This window comes from Lissotriton vulgaris, chromosome 3_1 (assembly GCF_964263255.1).
Source record: "Lissotriton vulgaris chromosome 3_1, aLisVul1.2, whole genome shotgun sequence".
NCBI lineage: Eukaryota > Metazoa > Chordata > Amphibia > Caudata > Salamandridae > Lissotriton > Lissotriton vulgaris.
In genome coordinates this window covers 558,048,288-558,070,319 of record NC_141689.1, presented here as the reverse complement: position 1 = coordinate 558,070,319, position 22,032 = coordinate 558,048,288, and the positions used below count along the sequence as shown (strand labels likewise).

The 22,032-nt window shown below is 44.3% G+C and overlaps 1 protein-coding gene across 2 annotated transcripts in view; it reads right to left on the bottom strand.

Moving 5' to 3' along the window:
• RASGRF2 (Ras protein specific guanine nucleotide releasing factor 2) overlaps nt 1-22,032 on the bottom strand; it is a 1,825,430-nt gene that overhangs the window by 292,609 nt on the left and 1,510,789 nt on the right. For both annotated transcript variants that reach the window (XM_086960835.1, XM_086960836.1), the window contains exon 19: nt 6,466-6,578. In XM_086960835.1, coding sequence (XP_086816961.1) covers nt 6,466-6,578 — 113 coding nt within the window. The remainder of the gene's footprint in view (nt 1-6,465; nt 6,579-22,032) is intronic.

Below are 22,032 nucleotides of genomic sequence, written 5' to 3'. Positions count from 1 at the left end.
TACATTTTGCTTTGTCAAGTCTCTCAATAGGGCACTTACTGTAGCGAATTTGGGAATGTATCTTGAGCAATAACTGGCCATGCCTAGAAAGGATTGCAGCATGGTAGCATCCTGTGGTGGGAGAATTGGGGGGGCAAAGGGATGACAGTGCTTGCTTGCACCTTGTCTGGGTCTGGAGTCATTCCCCCATCAGAGAATATGTGCCCAAAAAACTTGAGTTCCGTTTTGTGAAACTCACACTCCCAGAGTGAGACTTGCATGAGCAAGTAACTTTCGTAAGGGCTTTGTTGTGTTCTTTTTGTGTTCTCCCAAAAAACAGTATGTCATCACTGTAATTGAAAGAATGTGTAACAAATTGCATTACTCAGCAAATAACATCCTGAAATATCTCAGCAAAGATACTCCAAAACTCAGTCTCTTATATCTAAACAAACCAACATGAGTTGAAAAGGCAGTAATGTACCTAAAGTTCTCCTCCAACTCAAGTTGATGGCATGCTTGATTCAGGCCAAGATGGGAAAACACTTAGGCTCTGTTCAATTGCATGTGTATGTGTGAGCCTGGGTGTCCCTACCTCTCAATGGCTTTTTTTGCCAGGCGCATATCAATGCAAATGAGCGCCACTCCGCTACTGTCCTTTTGGTACTACTACTATTGGTAAAACCCATGCTGTGGGGCCTGTGGAGTGTTTAATGATGTCATGGTTTAAAAGTACTTCCAACTCTTTCTCTACAGCTTTTTTTAGAGGAAAAGCAACACTAGGGTGCCTAGGCCATAGAACAAAAACGGTAATCGGCTTGTGATCTCAGACTGAGCGCAGAGTTTGTAGTTGAGGGATATTCAATTGGAAGAATATCTTTGTTTTCCTTGAAGACATCGACTTACGTGTATCTTGTTTATACTTGTGCTTGCTTTTCACAGTCATAACTGATTCATTGTGTGCTGTTCCTGCTTTCATGTCAGCAGCTTGTTGGTGTGCTCATTCTTCTGATCTCACAGACATCAGCATTTCCTCTAGACTGTACTCAGCATGCACCTTCTAAACAAATCTGAAAGGCAGCCATCAACAGCTATGAGGCGTATGGCTTCTTCGTTAGTGAAGTCACAGAACTTGCAATGTTTAATAAGTGCATCAAGTCTTTCAACAAACTTGCCCATTGTTTCACCAACCTGTTGTTGTGCTTGGCTGAAGATATACATTTCATAGTTGACATTCAGCATTGGATTGAACTTGGCCTCCAATGCTTCTTTTACCTTTTGGTACGATTTTACATCAGTCAGTTAGATTTTCTTTAGCGCATCTTTCACTCCATTACCTGCAAGGTATTTTAAATATTTGTTGATCTTCTTTTTCTCTTCTCTAGTGCATTTATGAAGTCATCAAATGTTTTAATCAACACAGCCCCCAGGCAACAATCTTCTGTTTCAAAGAAGTGTTGAAAGGCAATGGTGGCTTCAGGATCACAGCTGCATTGTATTTTGCGCTATAAACACAATGTAGAGGGTCGCAGGAAAAAGTTTAAAGACCAGCACGGACACTATCCCCAAATCAATTATGTATAAAGATATAAAGTCCGCGGGTCTCTAGTGTTCCTAAAAGGAGCAATACAGAAACACAACAAGTGCTGACATAAATCCAGTATGAAAAAAACTAGGAAAAAGTCCTATTTAAGAGGACGGAATCCCATTACCCACCAAGGTGGCATGCTTCATTATCTGGGATCTCCTCTTAGTTGCAATTCCTTGTGCAACCAAGGGCTACAACCCTTTCACTGTGAGGGTGGAGCTCACGGATGTTTTACAAGAGGAAAAGTAGGTCTGATCTCCTAAGATCTCTGAAGCATGTGTAAAATTATATGGGGTGAAGTATTTGCAGTGACAAAAAGGTATTAAAGTCATTTAAAATTGGCTACCAAGCGAGAAAAAGTATCTTTAATGGTTATCGCTAGGTGTCAATCACAGCCCCCTGGCACCAATGTTCTGTTTCTTAGAAGTTTTGAAAGGCAATGGTGGCTTCAGGATCACAGCTGCATTGTATTTTGCGCTCCCTTCTGCCACCATTGTGTTGGTACATGCCATTCAGACGATCACAATGGAGGCTGGCTCTGACAACTCCTGTAAACCGAACTTGCCTTTGAAGCATGTGTCACAGTATGCTTAAATCACCGTGACGTGATTGTTATTTCTTGCTCCGATTGATTAGTTGCTCTGTATTTGGGGTGCGGAGTAGCGACTCTGTCGACCAACTCATTAGCGGGTAGGGCAGGCATTTTGAATATGCTCCTCTATAGGGCCTTCAAAATCTTCTGCGGCTGTGTATGGGCTAGAGCAGGGCTTTGACTCCACATTGATTCTGGGCACACGTGCCATGCATGAACAGTTTGCCGTATTGTTGCAAACTCTCAGGGAGAGCAGTCTAGTTTTCTCGGGCACGTATCCCCTACTCATTGCTAAATGTAGCATCCTCTCCAGCCCAGGAGCAGGAAGAGGAATTAAGCCACACGGGTGTTACAGTCAGACACAACTTTATTTTTCAGGATACACTGCACATTACATAATACTTCCCATTAACCACTTCCTAACACCTGCCCACATATTATGTACTTCCTGTTCAGAGTCTGCCCAGAACCACAAGGGTCCAAGTGCACCTAACATAAATATGCTACACAATGTACCAACCACGTTGACCACCCAGTCTAAGTCTTGGGAAGATAGACAAGAATAGGACCTTAGCAGTGAGGAAGGATGTGAAGGAGGATTGTGTCAAGGAAGGCAAGGCAGCAGCGGCCGGTGCAGGTAAGAGTGGTGGGCCGGGTGGGGGGGGATTTTGACAAACAACAAGGGAAAAATAATTATTTATTTAATCTTCCCTCGTGGTCGTCTGTCAAATCCTCCCCCCAACCAGACTCCACCGCCCCACTGCTCTAACCTGCTCTGGCCCCTCCTGAGGCTAGGACATGGAGTTATGAAGATTCCTGGTCAGAAATTGGGGCATTACTCTTTTGCCTGTCTTCCTCATCCCAGTTGTTATGTATGTGAGGATGCACTAAGTCCCAAAGCTGATTCCCGGCATCGAAACGTTACAGCACATAGTGCAAATCAGGTTTCATGAGTTCAACATTTCACATATGTGCAGCTTGAAGCACTCTGGCAGCAAAATAGGCAGAATGGCATCCCTGTATAATCAGCCCTTAATGTTCAACAAACGTATGTTCAACAAACTTATCGGGTGAGGCCCAGATGGCAAGCTTATAAATCTTGTTCAAGGGCACTGCACTCACAATAGTCCGAGAGACGACTATGCTACAATTTGAGTAACCCAGGTCGGGAGACCATACCCAAGGAATGACACTCCTGAGTAATGGCCCACCTACACATCTAATTAAAGTAGCAGTTATTAATCTCTTTCCACTGCCAGCTGACCTGTAAGTACCAAGAAGAAAGTCTGTTGACCTGAAATCATATCTAAGTAACAGAGGAGAGCACTGTGAACATCAGGAGAATGGAGATCCCGTTCGATCTATAAGGAAGGACTGGGATAGGGACTGGTGAAACTATCTTTTGGAAGACATGAAGCTGGGAGATGATCTTGGGGACAAAACGTAGATCTGGGTACAGGACAACCCTCTTAGGGAAATGTCAGTGATCACGAAGGAGCCCAATTCACTAACGCATCAGCATGAATTGGGTCCCAGCTGGGCCAATAGTGAATAAGATAAGCGGAGCTGCACAATGATCCACTGACAGGGTCAGGGTAGGTGAGTACGAAGAAAGTTGGTGAGTATGAAGAAGCCCCTGTGACAATATCCGTATTAAAGCGAAACGTATCATCTCTATCACAGAGTAGGTGTAACTGAATCAGAAAAAATGAGAAAGCTGAGTCTCTGGAAGCCCTTGCACCCAGTAATTTGACACTCGAATCATGTGCCTCCTGCTCCACCTACCCAGTGGTTGTCTGCAAAACGTTACATGCTACAGTTTCATATGTGTATGAGACTCCCAATCCAGCTAATATTAGTTCAACAAAAACAATAGCAACCCTAATGTCCATGGGTATCAAGTAGAACTTATAACAAGCATTCACATGGAAGTAAGCAAAATAATATGACACAGAATTTTCTGTGTAGATTTACTCTAAACCAATATTTACATTTCTATTTTATGACAGGACAATACTTTGTTTTAGACTTAATCTATGCAGGCATTTGATTCAAAAGAAAGAAACCATCCAGTATCTTGTAGTTGAATGAGATTCAGCCGAATCAAATGCTATTTAATTCGCAAAGCAATAAACCCTCTTAGCATTAGCAAATATGTGGATGATAATTTTTTAATGACAAATAGAAGGAAAGAAGAGAAGAACCCCAAGTGTAAGTAAAAACAAAACCAGACAGAAAATGGTGGTCAATATTAAAAGCATAGACGGTATATAGGTTATTTTATCAGTTAGCCAGTCAAATCTGTTTAATACAATGAAAGACACAGAGGAGAATTCTCAATGGGTCATTTGATCAAAGGTCAAGTCTGTCTTTCATATTTCTCAACTGCGTTTCGAACCTTTATCCAGATACTAGGGTTACATCAGGACTATGATGGACCTGCGGATGGCTGTGTATTTGAAGTGGTTTCATCCTTTAGTTAATTGACCACTGGAAAGTACAGCAACCAGGGGTATGAGTGGCGTAGAATGGTCACTGGTGTGCTTGAGTTACTTCCGACTAGTGGCAGATTAGCACAGTCAAGAAAGCGTCATGTCCTTAAAGCGGTCTCGATGGGCCAGAAGTGGGACGCTTCTAGGCTGGATTGGATGGAGGATTTGTTCAGCCCGTAATAGAAGCCAATTACTCCTGGAGCAGTGAGTTCATAGTGCTCTACCAATCTGCTGCTCTTTCACTGCATCTCTGATCGGGAGAACACTATGAACTGACTGCTCAGTCTAGAACAGAATTTCGCCTGTCATAAAATAGAAATGTAAATGTTGGTTTAGATTAAATCTACACATAAAATTCAGTGTCATCTTATTTTGTCACAAATTAGTTCCATGTGAAAGCTTGCTCCAAGTTCTCCCTAATACATCTGGGCATCATGTTTTCAGCCCCAGTAATTAATTTAACAACCATTTCTTGTGACATGGAGAGATGTGATTATCATATATATGCATCGTATATTACTTTATAAATAGGAAAGCAGGCAGCGTGCATTGTTTAAGATGGAAAGCCTCGGGGAATTGTGACTCCATGCACCCAAATTACATACATTAATATAAATAGCCTATTGAAGATTGTGTAGTTCAAACAGTCTTGTTTTTTCCCTATAAATAGGAGTGCAAGTACCATAATGCACCTGCAAAATATAGACTGCATAGCATGTTATGCATGACGTAAAGCAATTTGAGATATATGAATATGTATCTAATGAAGGGGATTCTGTACACTTATGAGCACTGCACTCCTCAGTCTTGCTGCTGATAGCCTTCAAAACAGCTATACACAACACTAGCAGATCTGTGTTTCAGAATTAGAACTCAGCCTCATTAGAACAACTGCAGGCAGTGGCACCAAAGCCTGCAGGTGCCTGCAGAAGAGGGGGTTGTTACTCATGTTTTATCTAGGATGTAATGCTTGCAGGCAAAACAGTAGGGAGCTAGCGCTTGAAGGGAATGGGAGGTGTTATGCTTACTTAGAAACTGAAGGGGGTAGTGTAACGATGTGAAATGTATGGGGCACTAGGACCTACCCGGGGACAAAATAGAGGCGGGCGGAAAGGGAGTAGTCGGGGGACAAGTGGGGCAGTTAGCTGAAAACCCTGTAAGCAGAAGGACGTACAATAAAAGAAGTCCTGAAACTCACCCCGTGTCCGAGTGTCTGTGGCCGTCAGGACACTACAGGTAGGTGCTGCCAACAAACAATCTGATTGGAACCAGTGAAGGCAGGGTACAAGGAAGCAGTGCTTGTATGGGAGTCATTGTGTCACACATAAGGAAAGGCAATGTCATTAATTGGTAGTCAGCAAACATGGAAATGTCAAACAAGAGCACACTTCAAACTCGTGAATGGTTTATAACTCAGGCAATGACAAATTATAATTGGGGTATACACAATCCCTCAGAAATGTCATGATATGTACTAACATGTTGGAGTTAACTGAACAATGGCTGTCACACATTTCCGATGAGACTTGCCGCAATAATTAATTATAAAAGAGGCACCTCTCTGAGAATGTGAAACTCTATGCACCTTATGTTGCTCTTGTTTACTTATTTTTATGAGACATATGTATAAGGAAGTAAAAGATCTTATGTACACAGAGCCCAAGAGGATAGAACGCAGGCTCAATCACAAGAAAGGAAACATGTATATAGCTATTCAGACATGCATGTAAGGATGATACATTCTACACCTGACATGCATATATCGGCATGATTTCAAATAGTACACTTTACTGCGAGTAAAAGAATGTTTTTACCTTAGGATGTTAGCTGTTGCTTTTCTCTCCTGGGGTAAAAGGTCAGGATCTCTCAAAATTTCTTCCAATAAATTTACTACATTCGTTTTCATCTCAATATTTAGTTCGAAGTCCTATAAAATGAAATATATTACTGTTAATATTGAAAACATAAGCTAATAATGCAATAGGTAGTCAGTTTGTGTATGTACAGTTTAGCATTGCAGGAGTGATGTTCTATAAACACTATATTCTAGAGAAGCTGCGAGAAATATACAGTGCTGAATATTCTATCTAGTTTAGCACTGTGTGGATAACACTCTTACTAGTCGATTTAAAGTCTTTTCTCCCAGTCTTTTCAAGATTACATAAATCAAACGACAAGAAACCAGGGCATATGGTCAAATGACTTTCTTTACATATATTCCCCGAGTGACGCTACTGTGGTTGCTCTGTCATGGCAGACACACTGTCAAGGTGAGGGGCCTGCCACTGCGCTCGGAGAGAAGTAGATGGGCAGAATTTCCAAGAGGCCAGCAGGGAGGGGACGCGGCTTCACTGATAAATCCCGGGGATTAGACGGATAACGGGTGCGTGAAAAGGTCAGCTTTTTAGTCCCGTGAGAGTTTCCGTCATTTATATCACTCTGGCGAAACCACTGCAGAGAAATGAAATGGAGAAAGCCAGCCTCTTCTCTGAAGTTTGTTATTTTTAGGTCTGCTAGAAACAGCTTTAACTGTTTGTAGAACCTCATGCAATGACTAAGAAATACATTGAAAACATTATAGAGAGAGAGGCTTTGACTCTGCCTCTTAGCTGATCTTCTCTTTCTTCATCCTCTTTGATTGAGCAGCATTTGTGTTAGCCCACCTATGAAGTAGTTCCATTGCTTATAGCTGATAGAAACAATTACAGAGGGAAGGTGTTCACTGTGGTGTAACCCTGTGACAAATGCAAAAGGAAGCAGTTTTATACTGTAAACTCTGATAAAAATACTATAGGAAGGGGTTTACATTGTGAAATGTCTAACACAGGGGTCTCCAACCTTTTCTGTATAGAGAGCAACTTATATTCAATGAAACACATTGACAGCTAATCATATTAGTAGTGCTGCACATAGGTGAGCTACTCACAGGTAGCTGGAGAGCTACAGTAGCTCGCGAGCTACTGGTTCGAGACCCCTGGTCTAATAAATGCATTAAGAAGGGATTTTACATTAGGAACTCCCTGAAAAACACCATAAGAAGGGGAGTTAAATTATTTAACACTGACAGACTTTCTAACGCAGATATATAATTCAGGAAAGGCCAGAGCAGTCTTGGTTTTATTCTGTATATTTGTGATCTTATGTTTCAGTATTTGTGAGAATGTGGATTATTAGTTGGAATGGATAGTAGTCCAATACAAGTAATAATGGTACCATTTTTGTTAGGTTCAGTAAATGTTTCAGTAATTTAAACTTGAGCACAAACTGCGGAAGCTATGGCACAGAGCAGACAGGCTAAACTTAAAAAAATGATTAAAGCAAATGAAATGGCCACAACAGTGCAAAAGTTGAAAACACAATGCAGTAAGTATCACACTCCAATTCATAAACAAAGAGAATACTTTACTGAAATAAATAAAACCAAAACAACAAATATCCAAAACGGTGAACCAGAAATATGACTTTTTAAAGTTTTAAATAAAAATAGCACCTAAAAGGGCAAAGTGCGGCTGCAGGTAACTGGTCGCATTAGACCTTGACAAGGATAAGGTTTAAGGGCAAGCACAAAGGAGTATGGTTCGGATATGAGGAACAGGTGGTCCGGTCAGACACTTACCGCCACACTTAGAACATTTTTGAGAAGATAAAGTCCTCAGTGGGGCAAGGAATCAGACTGGATTGGAAGACTGGATCGTCGAGGCAGGGTTAGCAAAGGACAAGGTCTCGAAGTTGTCGGCGGTGGCAGGGAAAAGCTCAGAGCGGGAAAAGTTCCAAATTTGCGCCAAGGAAATAATCTGTGACAATCAGATGCTGCTCAGTGTCGTGCCTGGTTAAGATTTCTGATTAAACTCTTTCCTTGAAATCGGAATCCGTCATCGGGGCAGGCTGTAGCAGAAGAGGGTTTAACGTTGTTGGATGCCGGTCAGCATCGCACCACTAAATTTGCTACTTCGGAGAAGAATGTAGTGGGAGCTACCAGGAAGTCAGGCCCACTGGCGCCGCACCCTCATTGAATTGGCTTAGCAAGTTGGCCCTGGTAATCTGTCAGTTCTCCTCGTAAAAAGTCTTGAAAACATTTCTAAGTCCCAGGTTTTAGGGTTAGGCAAGAGGTGTACACTCTGACAAGAGTCAAGGGTTCTAGGACCTCAGGAACAGCACTTAGTGGTCAGGACTCACTCCAAGAGAAGCCACCAGCAAGGTTCAGGGCATGTCCAGGTGAAGCTGATCAGCTAGGCTCTGTCATTAAAATGGGCTTATTGCAGTGTTTGAGTCCCTGAAGTTTAACAGGCAGTCAGCCAAGCGACTCTTGGAGTCCACTTCTTTATCTTGGGTACAAAGTGGGAGAAGTTCCAGTCCTTAGAGTGCTTCTCACAGGTCTTAACAGCAGATGCAGTCCTTCTTCTGTCCTCTTCAGGTCCAGCAGTGTTATGGGCACAGGGGTGTCACATTTATGCCTATCACAAGCCTATGGGGGGGGGGGGGGGGGGGGTGACTCCTGGCCCCTTCCTAACCAATAGGGAATAGTTTCCAGGGAATATATGATGTTACAACACATGCAATTGCAACCCATGGTTTTACATCTAAACTACCGTTACATTGCATGATTTTACAACGCATTCCATTACAACGCATTTATAAAAACTACCATTTCAGTGCATTCCTTTACAACACATTCCATTACAACGCATACCATTACAACACATATTACTTTTAGGGCAACAGTAAGTAAGTGTAGGATAGTATTGGGGTAAAAATTACTATTCCCACACCAGTGAGAGCAACAGTAGGGTAAGTGTTGGATAATGTAGGGGTAAAAAATGATTAAGTGTTGGATAGTGTAGAGGTAAAAATGACTATTCCCACTCCAGTGAGTGCAACAGTTGGGAAAGTGTTGGATAGTGTAGGTGTAAACACCCACCCTAATACTGAAAAAAACTCCATTACTTACCTTATAATTCTTTGTAATGGCTTGCATTGTAATGGCATGCGTTGTAATGGCATGCGTTGTAGTGACATGCGTTGTAATGGCATGCACTGTAATGGCATGCAATGTATAGGCAGTTGCGTTGTAACAGTTGCATTGTAAAGGTAGGTTGTTGTAATAAATGCATTGTAATGGATGTTTTCCTCTCCAGTGGCAACTCAACCCACTTTTGCAGCAGTTCTTGTGTCCTCTACTGTAAACAATCCCACAGTACCCCATTCTACATAAAACCAATTTTGCAGAACCTTTCCACCATTGTGCAGACCTCCTGTACCGGCCCTAGCAACACCGGTTCTGGGAGGCAGTTCCACTCCCATTGGGATTGGTGCCTGGCTGACTTAAAAAACACAAAAGAGGGGCAGGTCCAAGAGTTAGCTGCATCAGCTTGTGACAGGGTAGGCCTCTTTGAAAATAATCAAATTCCTGAGCACTGCCAGGTCGTCAACCTGTCAGAGGAACAGAACATCTCCCCACACCCAAGGCCCTTGTTTCAGCTCTGGAGCAAGTTCATAAATCATAAAGGAGCTATTCGGCTCCTGGGTAACAGTAGGAAGTTCATGCAAGTGGCCTTCTTGAGGCTTTAGGAAGTGCATGCAAGTGGCCTTCTTGAGACTTTAGGAATGCAAAAATGTGATTTTTGAAAAGTACCTGTAATGCAAGATTTAGTAGAAATCTGACTTTACCAATGCATTGTATTTTTAATAGTTATTTAAGAAAGTCAAATAATTACTTTGTTCTAGGTGGAGATAACATAATTTTATTTTAAAATTAACTCCAGAAGCTTTCCTATGTCACTATTAGGACACTGTTTAAAAGTAGACTGTTGCATGTCCTACTTTTAAACACCAAGCACCCTATCCTACTGGGAATTAAGACTTACACAGGAGAGACTTATTAGTAATTAAAAGGAGGGTTTAGGTGTGTCAAAAGGGTATATTTTGACATGTCAAATTTGCAGTTAAAACCTACACAGCCAGGTACTGTTTAGCTTTGCCTCTTTAGTGGTGGTACAATGTGTGCGTCAGTCCACTAGTGACATTTGACATACAGGCCCTGGCTACAATTTTCACTGTATGTTAGTGACACATAGGTAAGTTAATGGTGGCAATTAGGAGTACAGCCAATATTTTAAAAAAAATAGGGGTCAGAGCACATGCACTTGGGGCTCGTTAGCAGAGTCTTGGTGCACAGAATAAAATAAACTACAGCATCAGTCCAAAAAATGGGGAATATGATGCCAAAAATAGCATTTTCCTACTGTACTTTTAACTAAATGCTAAACATGCTCAGTAACACAGGTCAGTAATTCATATTTCTGAGCTCTGCTTTCAACAAAACATGCACTAACTTGGAGATCTTTAAGTTAATTTATGCGCTCTAGACAAAAATAAAAAGAAATGGGCAGATCCATTCTGCATTAGCGCAGCACAAAGAATGGGATCATGGTATGACCTAAGTGTGACTAATTATAAAAGAAGCATCATGATTTTGACTGGTGCTATTCCCTAAACAAATTCATCAACAGATAATACATTGACACTTCATGGAGTACAAGTCTATTTTACATTTTAGACAATTGTCGATAAAGGTTTTCTATACATATATATATTTTTTTAAATTAAAACCTAATAAACCTGTGACTTTGCTCTAAACTAATTCCATTAACCTCAATTGGATGTTTTGTTGGCCCACTTTAGCTTTTATTTTTTCTTCCCTACCTGCAGAGATTCCTTTGAGCTGGTCTAATACTTGAAAGTCTAGCGGTCTGAAAGCGAGAACAATTGGCTTTGCCTGTGCTTGTTCTTAATGCATTGTACCCTGCTACAGTTGTTAAAATGATATTTCGGAAGAATGATCAATGCCTGAAATGCTTGGCAGTTGTGTAGACAGTGGGGCTCATTTACTAAAGCATTTATAAGTATGGGAAGTAGTAATACAGGATTATACTTTTATGTAATCTTACAGGTCATTGTGAATTGTCCAAAAATATACAACTCCCTGTTAGAAAATGTGCATAGAGTGCGGTCTCCTTTCTATTTGTACTAACACTATATAAATATTCCCTGAATATTACCATCTTATCAATTTGAAATGTTTTACAGCCAATTCACAAAGGCATGTAAGTGTACAATGAAGAGTACTGGAGGGGTAAAGAACTTTTGGTACTCCAAAATGCCTTTCTGAACAGGCCTCAATGCATTCATGTTTGCCACATTGGCATATCTCTGATGGTATTGGAAAGGTATTTTAAAAATAATGCATCTGCCACAGGATACATTTACATATCTACCTGTGGCAGCCTTAGTGGAATAAATTACATCAAGGTCACACACTGCAAAACCTTTATGAGCTCATTTAAATACCCTAATAGTATAGTTCCATACTTTGTGCAGATTGCTCATGACGCTTTTGGTAACCTTATGTAAAAACATTTCAATTATCTAGCTGCCACACCCAACACTAGGGTTATATTTTTTAAATTATCCACAAACAATATGTTAATGTATTTACATTTCTCCCATGAATATCATATATTAATAAAGTAATAAAGTTATTTCTTTGTTAATTGTTAACAGCATCACAAAGCTGTCCATTTAATACCAAACCTTGGTTAAATCTTTCTTTTATAAACGTGTTTTATTGATTTTGGGATGAAATATATATAAACGTTTTGAAACATACTGAAGCACAAAGACATTGCAACGCATCCACACCCCAGTCCTTAAGTGTCCTGTGATGGGTCTTCAGCAATGGGAGTTGTGTCACCAAGCAAGTTCAATAGGCTCTTGTAGTCTCACCCCCTGTCATGATGTAAGATTGGATTGGTCGGCCTTATCAAATCCTCATCATATTGTCATGACCGAGAGGGGCTAACTCATCTGATATGGTGGGTCGCTCCAGAGTCAGTTCATTCAATCATTGATAACAAGAAGCTGGGATGCCAGGTAGTACAATTGAATGTCCGCTGCACCTGCCCACCATCATAGACCACTTGGCAGCAATTGTTGAAGGGCCAGCCCCTTTACAGAAAAGAGTGGAACAATGCTGCAACCCCAACACACCAGGAGTTAGGGATGGGGATTGGGAAGTTCTGTAACAGGTATAGAAAACGTGGAAGTATCATCATTTTGATGAGCGCTACTCTTAGAAATGGGTGTCTCTAGTTGGCAGGCTGTTACCCTGTCCAAGTAGGGACCCTTCTTCCTAGTCAGGAAAAGGGAGTTACACTCCTAAAATAACCCCTGCTCACCCGCTTGGTAGCTTGGCACGAGCAGTCAGGCTTATCTCAGAGGCAGTGTGTACATAAAATACAGTAATATCATGAGAACACTACAAAAGGACATCACACAAGTTTAGAAAAATATCCAATATTTATCTGTGTAAAACAAGACCAAAAAGATAAAAATCCAACATACAATAATCAAAATGTGTACTTTGCAAGAGTAACTTTTAAGTCCAGTTCTTTGAAGACGGTAGCTCCGTACGGTGTTAACGCAGTGCTGAAGACAACCAAATCCAATAGTGTCAGTCGACCGCGTCAGTGCGGAACGGTGTCAGTGTCAGAAGACTTGTAAACCGTACCCTTTATTCTGGCCAATCATCGGTGGTGTGGGCCGGCGGTGACGGTCATCGTGGCTGCAGTGTGAAGTGGAGGGCTGCGGCCTGCAGTGCCGTCAGGTGGCAGTCATCCAGCAGCTTTGGAGAGACTAGGCCTGTGGTGCTAAGCGGGCGGTGCTCGTCGCTGTGCTGACGGTCACTGTGTAGGCAGTGGCATCCGTCGAAGATCGGCAGTCGATGGGGCTGCTTTGGTGGGCTGCAGTGTGGGACGGCAGTGCTTCATGTAGCCTATAAGTGGTGCCCCCAGACCATGTTGCAGAACCCAGCGGTGGTGTCAGCTGGCAACGGCTTCATCAGTGCCACCACAGCAGTGGAGTGAAGCAAGACGGTGCAGAATGCTGGACCCCAGGTTGCAGTGCATGCAGCGGCTTGGTGGTGGCGCGGTCAACAGCAGCGGTGAGACGAGGGTTGTGGTGCAAAGTCGGGCTGTGCCCTCTGCAGTGCCTCAGGTCACGGAACCGCCTGCGGTCTTGGTGACGGTGTCCGGTTGTGGTTTCCCTCTGTGGCAACTGATACATACGGTCCCAAAGGCGGTGCCCAAAGGAAGGTGAAGTTCATGCTGTTCCTGAGACTTCTTGAACAGGGGACAAGCTCTACTTCAAGCCCTTGGAGAAACTCATACAAAGAACTTGCAGAAAGATCAGTCCAGTCCCTTTTCTGCCCAAGACAGAAGTAGCCATTGCAGGATAACACAGCAAAGCACATAGCAAAGTGGTAGTTCCTCCTTGCAGCTTCTCGAGCTCTTCTTCTTGGCAGGTTTCTGAGTCCAAAAGAGTTCTAAAGTTGTCGGGTCTGGGCCCCAATTTTTATATTAACAAAGGATGGAACATGGGGTGGACAATATTTAACGGGGTCCAGTGTACGTGTCCGAATCACTGGTAGCAAAAAGAAGTACAAAGTTCCGCAGAAGGATTGTGTGAAAGGAGTGTGTGTATGTCTATATAGCGTAGAGAGAAAGAAAGAAAGGTATTCAAGAGGGAAGGGGAATTTCCCTCTTGGGAACTAAAACCCTCACACACACAGCAAGCTAGGTGTCATGCTTCATCATATGGGTTCTGCTCCTCGTCAGACTGGCGCTGCAATGTCTGACGGGCTCCCACGAAGGGGCTCTTTATCGGAGATCTTTTGTTCCAGCCATATGGTGCATGCGTGTAAGAGGGCAGAAAATTGTGTAGTCGTGAAAAAGTGATAGTAAATTAAAAAAGGTGGGTTAATCCACAAAGAACTTTAATAGTGTGGCTAACTCCCTTGGTTAAAATGGTGGGAGGGGAGATATACACCACATGTATTGGTGGTGAAATACCTACAACCCTCTGTTAGGTCGACATGTTTCTTGCAATTCTAGCAATTCCTCAGGACCTCAGTGCTCAGTACTACACAGTGAATTAAAAAGTTTTTTGATACAACCTTTTAGTCTTAAGGTCAGGCTAACTGGTCCTGCCTATAGCGATGCAACCTAGGGAAAGGGAGAACATATACAGAGCACAGTCAGTGTAGGTCTCCGATAGAATCTAGGTGCACTCTACTCTACACAATAAAAAGACACACTGTTTTAAAAAAGTCCTGGAAGAGCCTTAGAGAAAGAAAGAACACGTAAGGACGCTTACCCTAGGTGTGTCCCTAAGGTGCCCCGCAGTCTGCTCCTGTGGGACCTGCTTCAGAAGGGTCAGGCACCTAAAAAGAAGAGGACAGATTATATCCTCTATCAAAGCCGGTATATGATCGTGGTAAAAACCACTTACAACCGGGCTTAAAAATGATGAGCCAAGTTCACTCACTGGCATATATTGCCCACTGCTCAGAACGATATCACCGGTAGAGGCAAACAACCAAGATTGTCTCGGCAGGGCAGCCATTCCCCATTAAGAGGTCACCGAAAGGGAGACAGCGGGGCCCCATCAGCCACCTCAAATCCCCAACACCATCAGGAACTGACGTCTGGGAATTCGAGAGGAGACTAAGCCCATGTCCCCCCGCCAGCGAGCCATCTGGTGAACTGAACTGCGCCCACCCTCTCTTGTGATTGCCAGTGTGCCCCGTGTTTACCGGTCAAAAGCGTACACAACAATCCCAGGGTGGACCGGCGCAGTCAGCTTCAATCGTAGACAAGGTAGAGTCTGGTACTGGCCCGATACGAAATGAGGCTGGTAGGACACTTACCCAAGCGTTGTGCGGTCTCCGCCTGCAAACCTACCCCCACGCGTAATCCGTTAGGGATCCGGAGCGACTGGTGAAAGTTCGCGGTAGTGAGGGCGCTCTTGTACCCTGCATCTCCATGATGCGTCAAATCCCGCGGGGGCGTGGTCACGCGGCCAGTACTCACGCATGCGCAACGGTAGTTGTATACAAACTAATAATGGTCTGGTGTGGCTGACGGAATGAAGGGTACAACCCGGCGGCCATCTTGGGTGTATAGATCTTAAAAGGCAAGCACCTTTATACATTGCGCTCAGACCAAAAGTTGACGGCCATGCTACGAAATGTATTTTACATATTAAACGAAATTATGGAAAACTACTGTAGGTCACTCTCTTGGTCTAGTGATTGAAGGAGGACCAATGGACGGCGTCGTTGAGACCCACTGTATCTAGTCTCAATCGATGCACCCATCTCTGTTCAATCCTGAACAGTCCTTGTTTGGTAATACCGGGGTGGCATTCTAGAACCTCCCAGCAGATGCTGTTAGCTGGGTGTCCTTGTTGTGTGCAATGTTGGTACAGTTTTGTGTGTGTCTTAAGGCATCTGATATTGCTCTTGTGTTCTTGTATGCGCAGCTTGACTTGTCTCATCGTCATCCCAATATAGTGTTGGTTGCAGGGGCATATAAGTAAATAAATGCATTTCGCGCTGTTGCAGTTAGTATGCCTTTGCATGTGCCAGACAAAGGTATTTGACAATTGAATTTCTTTAGTTAGACTAGTCTGGGGACATACTGTACATCCTCCACACGGAAAATGGCCCTCCACTGGCGGAGGATCCCATAATGTGCTCTGGTTATTGCTGTTCAGTTTTTTTGGTCTTGTGTGGATCAGTGCATCCTTCAGATTGGAGGTGTGTTTGAATGCAAATCTTGGGCGTGGAAAATCTAAACCCCCAGAGTTGATGATACCCCAGTGTTTATTGATTGTTTTCTTTATGAAAGCAGAGTATTTTGTGTAAGAGGTAACACAAGTGATCACATCGTCAGGCTCTTTAACACGGGTCTCCAGTACGGCTTCTCTGGGATTGTTTGCGGCCCGTTTGTAAGAGTTTTTAATCAATCTCGATGGGCAACCCCTGTCTTGCAATTTGTGCTGTAGAACACTTGCTTCTTGTTTAAAATCAGTGTTCATAGGGCAGTTCCTGTGGACCCTGAGAAATTGCCCGAATGGGAGATTGTCCCTCAAGGCCCTAGGATGATAGCTTTCGTAAAGGAGCAAGCTATTTCTGTTTGTATCCTTGCGGTTAAGAGTGGTACTCAGACCCTCAGCCTCTAGATTGATTCTCAGGTCTTTTTGCTACCCCCAATTTTTATATCACATTTCCCTTGGTTTGCTTGTGGCAGAAATTTTCTTTGCTTAGTTCAAATCAGTTCTGTCCTCTCTGGTCCAGCTCCCTGGCAGGAGGCAGATCAGGCCTATTCAGGTGCAAGGAAATCTGCTCACACTTCTCTAAATGCAGCCCAGATCTGTTCAGCCACGCCCTGACTCATCCAGGAAAAACAGGACAGACCTCAACACCCCCCAGTGGCCATCTACAATGAATGCACATCCCTAGCCTCTGTCACTCCAAAGCCAGACAGTCAAGCCACAACTCAGCAGAGGCACACAGGATGGTTAAGCAAGAAAATGTCTTCATTCTAAACGTGTCATTTTCAACCACATAAATTAAAAACCATCTTTACTAAAGGTTGTGTGATTAAATTCTGAGTTCAGAGAACCCAAGCTCCATTTTTGTATCTTGTCCCAATGCGAAGTTATACTTGTAAAATGTTACAAAGTATCTCCCATTCTATCCTATAGGACAGATAGCCTTTCAATGGTGAAAAACGAAATACACTGTATTTCACTATCAGAACATGTCACACACACCATTACATGTCCTATCTTTCTCCTGCACTTCACCCTGCACATGGGGGTACCTTGGACCTACTCGAGGGCTGACTTACAAAAAGAGAAGGTTTGGGGCCTGTCAAGTGGGTACAATTGCCAGGTCGACATAGCAGTCACAGCTGCGCGCAGATGCTGCAGGGGCAGGTCTGAGAATCCTTTGAAGGGCTGATGGTGTGGGCGGCAAACCAGTGCTGCAGGCCCACTAGCAGCATTTGATTTACAGGCCCCGGGCACCCATAGTGCACTATACTAGGGACCTAACAGTAAATCAAATAAGCCAAACATGGAAACACCAATCCTTAACCATAATTTACCACAAGGGCACTTGCACTTTAGCGCTGATCAGCAGTGAGATAGTGCGAAGAGACAATAAACCAGCAAAAACAGAGTCAAAACCTGTAGGTCAGAAAGCAAAAAGACAGGGGAAACACTCCAAAAGATGCCATGTCTAACAACTACAAATCACATTGCATTCAGGGGGAGTTTGTTACATGTATTTAGGTTGGCTTTAGGTGTGCTTAAGAGAGGGGTGAGGTTAAGGTTGCGTGTGAGTTCTGGTACAGTAGCTATGTGAACACCTAGATACTTGAAGCTAAGGCAGCGAACTGGAATGTCTGATTGTTGGGTGGTTGGAACACTGTTCCCTTTTAGGGGGACTAGAAGCGATTTTCCCCAGTTTGCACTAAGGCCAGAGGTGTCTTCGAAGACCTTCAGGATGCCTAGGACCCGAAGGCAGACATTTGGGGGTTTGCAAGAAAAATGTGAACGTCATCAGTATAGACTATAGAGTGTTATCCTGCCTTCCAGCATCCCACTCCAATTCCACCCCTATAGCTGAGTGTTGCAACAGATGTTTCTGGCTAGGGGCTTGATGGCCAGAGCAAAGCGGAGCGAGAATAATGGGCACCACTTCCTGGTCTTGTGTCTGATAGGAATGGTGTCTGATAGCACCCAGTTTATAAGGACTTGTGCTGAAAGGTCCCTGTAGAGAAGATTAATGTACCAGGTCCAAAGAGTTCCAAATAACTGTGTTGAAGACTTTTGCGAAATCTACGAGCTGGATTGCTGTGGAGTCAGCTATCTCAAGGGTGTGGGCTAGTGCAGTGTGGATGCGTCTAATGCAGTGGTGGGTCCTGCGGTTGGGCATGAAGCCACATTGGTCCATATGTATTAAGGTACAGAGAACTCTCTGAAGCTTGTTTGCCAATGATTTAGCAAAAATGTCGTGTTTATCAGGGAAATGGGGCAGTATGAGGCACAGCAATATGTTGAGTGTTCTGCTTTGGGAAGTACCACTATACTAGCTATGTCTAGGTCGGATGAGAAGGAGTCCTTTTGTGTCGCTTCAGTATAGAACCATAGCAAGTGTGGGGCAATAATGTCTCTAAATTTACAGTAATACTAAAGAGGATAACTGTCGGGACTAGGAGTATTTCGAGTATTCAAACTACACATTGCGGATTCTGTAAGTGGGGAGTCTAGTTCTTACCACTGAGACTTTGTGAGGTGTGGAAGGGTGTTTCATTAAGCAGGGTACTGGCTTCTGGAAGGGCCTTGGCTGGTGGGCAAATAACTGTCTGTAACAGTTTGCAAAGGCTCCTGCTATCTCGGCTGCTGTGTGTAGTGAGCGTCCTGATGGGTCTGTAATGGAGGTGATCAATTTGGAGCTGGTGTCTCTGGTGGCAATCCAGTAGGGAAGTTTACCTCTTTTCTACCCTTGCTCATACATGCATTGGATACATTCGATGCATCAGTTCTCCAGTTTGGGAGCATCTGCGCTCAGTGTTAGAGGAGTCGGAGGAATATTTACATGGATTGCACTCACTCTGGAATTTAGTCAGCTGGCATTTGGTGGACGGTTCTCCTTGCTGGCCAAACCTGGAGATTCATGGAAAAAGATTTCTTGCTTTTCTGCAGCCCATTCCAAGGCCTCCTTTGGAGTTTTGAAGAAGTAGAAGCAGGATTTGTGGAACACTTTAATTTCTGCTGGGAAAAGCAGCATGAGTAGTGCGCTTTACAAGTTCTGTGATTGATTGATTAATTGATTGATTTGCTTTGTCTGTGGACAGCATTTGTGTAGTCAGTGAACATCATAATGTGGGCTGACTGGAAAAATACTTTCTTTTGGGTGCGTGCTGCTCTCAGGATGCTGTCATGGTCGCAGTAGTTTTGAATTTTAGCTATGATAGGATGCGAGGTGCGCCTGGTAAGGGGAACTACTGTGTCAAGGCCTGGCATGCACACTCCACAATGAACTACAGGGAAAGGACTCCCTCTGGGACCCAGGACCTGATCCAGGTCTCTATGAAGGTTTCTGGGTGGGAAAGTCCGGCACCTTCCGGTAGTCCCACAAATCAAAGATTATTGCACCTAGAATAATTTTCAAAATCCTCTGCATTAGCTTTCAAGGTGTGGGTAGTGGAAATCATCTTAGTCACCTTTGTTTTAAGGTCAGCCTCCTTCTCCTCCACGATGGAATCCCTTCCTTCTGTCTCAGTGACTCTGCTGGCCACATTACGAAGGTCTTCGCGAAGAAGAGCAACGTCCACACGTACCTCACCAATTTTTGTGACCAGGGCTTCCTGTGAGGTTTGGATAGCTTGCAGGATTTGTGTGACTCCTGTGGCAGCTAGGGATTGTTAAGTTTGGGGGGACTCTGCGTGCTGTTTGGCGATTTCTGAGAAAATGGTGGTATATTTATCAATTTTAGATTGAGTGTGCATCAGTGGGGCCTTCTCTTTCCTCATGTCCATTCCATGTTGGGCGGATCATGGGACGGCGGGTTACCACGCTCTTGTTTGCATCAGGTTCGTTGGACCCAACCTACTGTAGTTTGGATGGCTGGGTTAGGTGCAACTATGCAGTCTCATGACGATCCTCTGGCACGGAAACACACAAGTGCTTGAGGATGGTGGGGTAGTCGACATGAGGTAGCACCCACAGACGGTGCTCTGAGTGGATGAGGCCCATGCACTCCCTCCAGCCCACTTGACCAGGGAAGCCAAGGAGGCAACACAAGCAGCCTGGGCCACACACCGTTGATCCTGTTTATGTGGAAAGGCTAGTGCGCAGAGTGTGTGAGACCTCCAGTTGCTTCAGACGTTCCTCCCCAATAGAGTGCACCGCACCCCAATCATGTTGTCTAGCGCCACTGACTGAGTCCTCGAGTCCGCTATCCTGGCATGTCAGAAATGGAAAAGGTGTTCCACTGTAAAGGTGCAAGATTCAAGCTGAATTAATGCTGCATGTAGCCCATCTACCCGATGCAGTGTGGGGGCAGAATGAGAAGCTGTGATATATCTCAGGGCCATCAGACTGGGCCGATTGGTCCCACCGCCAGGAGCGGTCTAGTGGGCCGCGTCCACTCCTGAAAGCAATGCAAAAACTGAGCAAGACCACAGCCCTGACAATAACAGCTCTATGGCTCACCCGCATTCTTATGTGGCAAGGATTTAGTCACGCAGAGACGGGGTTGGAGACAGGATTATCAAGTGTCTGTCAACTTCTTTTATCAGGCTCCCCTCTGCAATTCTCGGCTGAACATTGCCACTAAGTCACAGCAACATGGGGTACCTGGAAAACCTCAAAAAGGCTTCAGCTCCTCGACTGCATAGGCTTCACAACACCTGGTAAGCCGGCTGCTGCACCTCTAATTTACCAGCAGGTCAGCTTGCAAATCAACAACTTTTAGCACCACAACTACAGTGGGGGGACCCACAGCCAGCAGGCAGTGGGGCTGAAGCATGTCTGTCCCAGCGGAGACAGCAGGACGGCGACGAATGGTGGAGGAAATCCGGAGGCATTTTTAAAACACATCTACCATCTTGGTTGTTGCTAGGGCCACGCCCCCATTTTGATCAAATCTTAGTAAATTTTTTACGTGCAGCCCTGGGCTTGCTATATTTTCTCTTTCATAAGGATATAGTTCAATGAGGTGAAGGAGTACCAAAGTCAAGCCCTTCTGCGCCTGTCCGGGACCCAACTGCGACGAGTGCCAAGGACCCTGTATCTCCACCCGCACTGCTACGACTCCACTACCCTCTTTGCAACTCAACCCAGGAAGGAACAACAACAGCCAGCTGTCCACACTGACCACCACACACGACTAGTTCTCCTGCCGCCACTGATGCCGAACCTTCACCAGTTTCGGCACTGCCACCACTGCTGCTCCCACGACGGACCCCAACACTACTGAAGACCTGAAGTGCATCCTACTCAACGTGCACTCCCTGCACAGACATGCCATAGAAATTTGGGACCTCCTCAACACCCTCTTGCCAGGCGTCGCCTTCTTCATAGAAACCTGGACCAAAGACTCCTTCGCCCCCAACATAGCCACCAACATTCCAGACGGCTACAAGATCCAGAGGAAGGGCCGCCCCAAACGCCCAGGAGAACTCGCCATTGCACAAAAGAGCTTCCTCCGACTCTCCACCCCCACCCTGAGCTACTCCTCCGCTACCACCGAAAACCTTCCCTTCCAGATCCAGGCTAGCCCTAGAACCACTCTCCGCTGCACCCTCACCTACAGACCCCCCTGAACCTGTGATTAGTTTGTCACTACTATTGTTGCTGACTTCATCGCACCCCACGCCATCGCCTCTATGGACTACATGCCCATAGGAGACCTGAACTTCCACCTCAACAACCTCAGTGACCCCAACTCCCTTGCCCTCCTGGACAACCTC